General features: G+C 41.1%; 1 protein-coding gene and 1 long non-coding RNA gene across 5 annotated transcripts; both read left to right on the top strand.

The window, feature by feature from the left end:
- Positions 1 to 538: 538 nt before the first annotated feature.
- Positions 539 to 4,141, top strand: LOC127091678 (uncharacterized). 4 transcript variants are annotated; one of them, XR_007791975.1, is made up of 4 exons: positions 541 to 950; positions 1,046 to 1,856; positions 2,094 to 3,418; positions 3,543 to 4,141. It is a non-coding gene; the product is annotated as an uncharacterized LOC127091678 (long non-coding RNA). The 4 variants fall into 4 exon arrangements; XR_007791973.1 differs by having other exon boundaries at positions 1,046 to 1,884; XR_007791974.1 differs by having other exon boundaries at positions 542 to 950; positions 1,046 to 1,825.
- Positions 4,142 to 5,580: 1,439 nt separating this feature from the next.
- On the top strand, positions 5,581 to 6,522 carry LOC127094816 (uncharacterized). Its single transcript, XM_051033590.1, has one exon. It carries the CDS (start codon positions 5,581 to 5,583, stop codon positions 6,520 to 6,522), a length of 942 nt encoding a protein of 313 aa, XP_050889547.1.
- Positions 6,523 to 6,825: the final 303 nt, after the last annotated feature.

Below are 6,825 nucleotides of genomic sequence, written 5' to 3'. Positions count from 1 at the left end.
AACCTAAGGGTACATGTTATGGTTGATTAAAAATTCTATGTTAAAATCCAAGGGAAGCATGTTATAGTTAGCCAAAATCCTGATTAAAATTCTATGTCAAAATGCTAAGGGAGCATATGATTATATGGCTAAAACACCAAAACCATCCCTAAAGGGTAAACAGGTCATTTCATAAAATTATGATATGAAAATTTCAATTAAACCCTATTAGTCAACTCCGATTGGTTCTAACCTCCTAAGCTACTAATTAAAACTAATTAATTCCGAATAAAAAATTAACCATTAATCAAAACAAAATTTCTAACCATGGTCCTAACCAATTCTAAAATTCTAAACTTAAAATTAGTTTCTAATATCCTAAACCAAACATCTATTTACTAGCTAATTAATTAATTAACCAAAAGGCCAAGAAAACAAAAAAGGAGAAAAAAATGCCTTAAGGAATACACCAGCGTAGGCCCATGGAAGAAAGATGGGGTGTGGGTAGCGATTTGTTTGGGCTTCGCTGGTTCAAAGCCCAAACCGGACCCGGTACCAAGCAACGCCACGCGTGTTCGTTCAACCTTCATCGCGTCGCTCCCTTCACCATGGTGAAATCGAATCGTACCTCTCTGTTCGAATTCACCTTCATACCGAATCGAAACCTTCACCATGATTTCAGAGCCAATACCATGGCGGCGTGCTCCCCAAATCTTCACCTCCGGAACTCACCAATCACCTTCACCAAACCGAAATCCACATCAGCATACAAACACGCAGCCGAGAGTTTAACGCCTTTAAATCTCGCGTAGTAGCTTTGAAATCAGAAAGAAGAGAAACGAAGAACCAAACTTCAAGGTCCAATCAATCTCATCGATGTTCCATTTGGTCTTATCATGTACGCGCGGAAAAGACAAGAGCGGAATCAGAGTCGAGAGAACTTACCGGATTAATGTCTTAACCGTGAACAGGTATTGACCAATCTCTTCTTGTTCCTTCGTGCAGGTTCTTTCCCTCTTCTTCGTCTCAATGTCGTTTTGTCACTCTTCCTGTCATGATGCTGCAGCTTGCGGTTGTTGTTCTATGAATTGGAGGACTTAGTTGCAGGATGGAAAAAACCAAATGCCGAGTTCAGTTCTTGTTACAGAATCCAGTGGAATTCATTTGCAGGATCGAATTACAGAGTTGAGATGCAAGGTCTAGTTGCATAATTGTGTTGCATCATTTGAAGCTTGATGTATTCTGTGAAAAAACGTGAATCTGAATTCGGTGAAGAATTCTGAGTTTTTACTTAATTAAGGGTGTAGAGGTTGAAGAAGAAGATTAGAAGATTGGGGAAGAACAAAGCCGAAAGGGATCGAAGAATTCTAACAAAAATGGAAGAGCACGGGATCATGAACAAATTGGAGGAATGTAGTTTGAAGATTCAAACCCTAATTCGGCTCCCTTCACGTCAACAGAATGGACTCAAGGCCCAGAACTTCAACCGATATCAAGAACCACATGGACTCAAGGCCCAGAACTTCAACAGATATCAAGAACCACATGGAAATGAGGCTAGCAATTCACACAAGCAATGGAATGAAAACATGACGCCATGAGTTACGATAAATTGAAGCAACTTACCAGAATGAAGCGACGCGGAGGTTCTGGTGTCGTTGATGCCGTTCACAGATGACTTTCTTTGTGTGCTTTCTACAATTTCTTCTTCTTTCTTCTTCTTCTGAATTCGTGAGCGGTGAAAAGAGACTGCTCTGAAAGAGAAATAGAGCTCTGGTGAGGGTGAGGGAGGAGGTTGCAAGAGAGAGTGTGCTGGTTCAAGCCAAAAAATGCCAAGTCTCAAAGTGTGAGTGATGAATCTCTTAAATACAGCTGAGGTTCGGAATTTTCTAGCTTTGGATTTAGGTATGGAATTAGTTAAACATGGTTCGGGAGTTAGTTAAACTCAACTCACTGAGTTAAATGAAAAACTCAGTTAGTTAGAAACGACTCAGTTAGTTATTTGAGTTGATGTTGGTTAGTGAGTGAGTTAAAACTTGACTGGCTGCTGCAGGTTACCGTTAGATTGAGGTTATATTGGAATGGTTTTTAATGACCTGCTGTTTATGTTGCAGGTTAGTGACTTTGGGTTTGGACTTATGAATGGCTTTGGAATTTTTTAATCAAGTGAGTTGGCTGCTATTCCTGAGCTTCCTGTGACCGTTGTGGGTGCAGTACTCACAGTTACAACAGTGCTTGGTGCAACTCCTGTGGTGTTTGAAGTAACTACCGAATTGGAAACAGGGGTACTCGATAAACCAAAAACCAACCGTTGATGATCAGTGGCTATAATTGGTGTAATAGAAGATGGGCTTGAAGCAAGACCGTTAGATGTCAAAGTGTTGGAATTAGCTGCATTAGCTGGTGTTGGTGTTGCAGCAGAGGAGGCAGCAACATTGGATGTATCACTTGCATTTTCATTACAATACATTTGAAAAAAGCTTTTAGGTTATTTGATGGAACTTGCAGCCATTATGCCATTGCACCTTCAAAAGCCTCCATATGCATCCACTTTCCATGGCAACAATAGTCTTCGGCTTGCAAAATTCATGGCAGCAACAACCATTCTTGACAATGTCAGAACATGCCAAGATCACCATACTAGCAGAATTGCCACCACCCTGTATTGGCAAAGAAAAACGAGTCATCTGCCGGCATGACATTTTTTTCTGCATGTATGCTTTCCACTTAAGAAGGGGAGCCTCACTGCAATTCTGAGGGGATTGCTGCATTCTCCACTTCTCCATTCTACATCCAGTGTTTCCTTCATTCTACAACAAGATAGCGATTCAGCAACACAAACTAGCGACTCAGCAACACAAGCTAGCAATTCTGCAACATAAACTCGCAACTCTGTTTTGATTCGATGAGTATTCATCATCTGCTTCCAGTTTCTTTTCTAACTATGCGTGCTTTCTTGTTTTTGCGATTGGAGGTTGAACTCATCTTGAACCCGCCGCTCCACCGTTGCTTCTCCGTGAGACATAGGACTCTGAAAGCGGCACTACAATGAGGACGCGAATCCTCGATGTTTACCGTGAAGGATTCAAAGTACGGTGTCCTGGGATGACCGTGACCGCGAGACCCGCTCGAAGTCGTTGCAATGGTGTTCGTCAGCTCAGTTTTGTGCAGCTTGCTAGGAGGCATTGTGAAGAAGCTGATGTTCGTCCGTTTCTGTTAGAGTGAATCCAATGAAAGTGAAAAATTAATTAATTGATGGAATGTTAGTTATTAAGTTAGTTAGAACTGGCACCTTGAGAAGGAGTTTTGTTAGCTGAGTTATATTAACTTCAAATATTTGCCATGATCGCCTGGTTTTGACAACAGCGCAAATTATTAGATGATGAAGAGTTAGATATGTTGGATTTGGATGGTTAACGGGATGGACTGAAGTGATTTGGTAAGCTAATTCTACTGCTAGTATGCTTAAAGTAACACATGAATTATCTGTCTATTTTGCCATGTAAATATTGTTATGTGAATCCTGTTATGGAATTGTGAATCAATGCCTTGATGTTTTGCAGGTTTGAGTCGGATATGGTCTGCTGTAGGCCGCGTCTCGGTTATAGCAGAACCGCGTGCTGGTAGAAGTATTACCTTTCTGCAGTTGTATCTGCAGCAACATGGCACTTTGCAGCATGGCAATTCTGCAGCAACATGATTTATGCGACAGGTCACTTTGCAACAGCATGACCACTGTTGCATTTGGAATGCTGCAGCGGTTTGGGTTGCAGCGGAGTTAGTAATTCGGTCGTTGATTAATGGCTTCGACACAATCGTACTCTTATATTGAGCCACAAACTCCTAAAGCGGCAATAACTTAAGCTGGTAACCACCGTTGTATCTTGCATTCCGTCGAACCAAGAAGCAGAACCAACATGATGTTGTCTCTATGGGAACAAAGGGAAAGGCTAATCTGATGCGTTTCGTACCCGTCACGGCTTAGTTGCTCACGTTGTATCTTAAATATAAATGAAAGTGGGATTGTGGCTGTAGTTGTAGCTTTTGAATTTTAATGTGTGATTTGTTTTTGAGTTGAATGGATGGTTGTACTTGTGGATGGGGTTATGATAGAAACTTTGGATGATATTTGGTTAATTGAAAAAATGGATTTTTACATGGATTTGATGATTGAAATGGATATTAGATTTAAATGGATGTGGATATAGTTTTGGTGGTGTGGGTTAAAACCAATTCTAAAATTCAATTGGAGTTAAAATTACCTGAAACTAAAATCAGTTAAGATCAAACCTAATGAAAAATTAAAATCAAATCGTTGAAATCAACTCTAAAATCCAAAATTCATTTGAGATTAGAATTAATAGAAATTAAAAATCCTTTAAAATTAAATCCAACACTCCAAAATCAATTTTAAATTAGAATTAATTTAATGGAAATTAATTCCATTATTCCAAAATCAATTAGGAGTTAGAATTGATTAATTTGAAATTAATTCCAACATCAATTAGAAATTAGAATTATTTCAAATCAAATTGAAGTTATAATTCAAATTGAAAAACGTAACACCATGACGGATATGACAACAACATGCAGTGGACTATAGACGTTGACCAACTTTGGTCAACTATCTGATCAAAAAGTCGACAAATGATCAAAGTGGAAAGTAGGTCTCAAACCAGGGTTTTCTTGAATAAGATGATGGATAGGGACTTTTCTCAGGAAGATTAGGGTTCTAGCTCCAACCGAAATGCCTCAATCAAACACTTATTCGCATGGGTCTTCCTGTATTCGAAGTTAGGGTCATAATTGCAATCTTTCAATCAAAGGCCTTGGATGAATCAAGATGCTGTCCAACCAAGTCTTTTAGCAAACAATCCCCCAACTAGGGTTCTAGAAGTCTAGATATGACCCCACTCCAAAGTCCTAGTTCTATAAGCCAACAACTTTGAATCCACAATGATCCACCACTGGATATGAATGCATGACTGATGCATATGCATGGAGCATGAAGATATGCAAAATTATCCATGATTGAATGAAAAGATGGATCAGGGAGGGCAAATTTTGGGGTACAACACCAACTACTGGGAATCGTCAGTTGGTTCCTGCTGATTTGAATAGGCTTGTTGCTGCATATCCCTAGGGGATGCCCCAGAACTTTACTGCTCAATTTGCTAACGGGGGTGCCTTTTTGCCTCATCAAACTCTTGTCGCCCCTACCGCTGTCGGGAATGTTGTCTTCTCCTGGGGTGTGCCCACAGTTCAGACTCCACTGGTTGACGCTGCCAACCCCAAGGACAATCAAGGTCAGGTTCCCATTGAAACTTCTGATAACGAAGATGAATACTGAGGCCCGCGCCTTCAATTTCAGGTTCCTTCTCAGTCTGCTCAACCTGCAAACATGAACAGTTTCAAGATGCTTCATTTGTTTACTCTGGGACAACTTATGTGCCAATGCTGACTTATGCACCTAACAATCATGCACTCTAGTATGTGCAGACTGGGGCACCTCAGGCTCCTAATGCTCAGTCTGGAGGATAGTTTCCTCACATGGTACATGCTTGTTAAATAGTGCCTCCCGGTTTCTCCTACCTACCGCAGATGTTGTTTTCTCCTCATAGTGCACCTATTCAGGCGATCGCTCAAGACACCTCTCAACCAGCCAGTCAGGTCATTATCCCCGCTGCTAATCCTGCCTGGTCGGCGGATTACCAGATGTTGGACGACAAAATAAGGGCTATCAAAGGTTTCTCGGCCTTCGGCATTAACGCACGAGATCTTTGTTTGGTTCCGAACGTGGTGCTTCCGCAGAAGTTCAAGGTGCCAGACCTACCAAAGTACAAAGGGCTAAGTTGTCCTCGGAGTCACATCATGATGTACTGCAGGAAGATGGCATCGTACATTGACAATGATGACTTGTTAATCCATTGCTTCCAAGATAGTCTGTCTGAAGCTTCTCTGGACTGGTATATGGGTTTAGAGCGTACTAAGATCAGATCCTGGAGAGAGATATCCGAAGTGTTTCTAAAACAATACAAGTATAACCTCGATATGGCACCGACAAGGTTGCAATTACAGAACCAGGCACATAAATCTAGTGATACCTTTAAGGAGTATGCTCAGCGTTGGTGTGAGATGGCTTCCAGGGTCAGACCAGCTTTATCAGACAATGAGCTCATCGATATCTTCATGTGTACGCTTCAAGGGCTGTATTTTGAGAAGATGATTGGGAGTTCTTATACAAACTTCGCAGATATGGTAACCATTGGTGAATGTGTAGAGAACAGGATGAAATTGGGGAAGATCGTAGATACCACTGCTCAGCAAACTACAAATAAGAAGTCGTATGCGGGTTTTGCAAAAAATAAAGAAGGGGAGACAAGTGCTGTGACGGCAAGTGTCCACCCCCAGTATCCATTTCCAATGGCTCCCATGTCATACTATATGTATCCTAATGTTGTTGTTGCTCAGTATCAACAATCGTCGTGTCAATACCAACCACAGAACAACAACCAACAACCAGTATCAACTCAGAAAAATTAGAATCAACAGTACAACCGTGACAACAGGGGCCAAGGCCGAGGTCAGAATAAAGGAATAACTTTGGTAATCCCCCTCAAATTGATAAAATTCTGGTGCCATACGCTGAATTGGTACCATATTTGATTCACGTAGGGCCTATCGTACCGAAAGAAATCCATGCAGCCTCTCCTCCCTTTCACCCTAAGCACAATCTTAATGCCTCGTGCGCTTTCCACGCCGGGTATATAGGACATTCTACAGAGGATTGTTGGACACTCAAAAATAAGATCCAAGACTTGATTAATCAGAAGATTTTGTCTTTAT

This window comes from Lathyrus oleraceus, chromosome 6 (genome assembly GCF_024323335.1).
Source record: "Lathyrus oleraceus cultivar Zhongwan6 chromosome 6, CAAS_Psat_ZW6_1.0, whole genome shotgun sequence".
Taxonomy (NCBI): domain Eukaryota; kingdom Viridiplantae; phylum Streptophyta; class Magnoliopsida; order Fabales; family Fabaceae; genus Lathyrus; species Lathyrus oleraceus.
Note: the sequence above shows the minus strand (reverse complement) of the source record. Positions and strands in the feature narration are given on the sequence as shown.

Bases quoted from the DNA above. Each gene is read 5' to 3' on its own strand.
- LOC127094816 (XM_051033590.1), top strand. From the start codon at position 5,581: ATGTTGTTTTCTCCTCATAGTGCACCTATTCAGGCGATCGCTCAAGAC.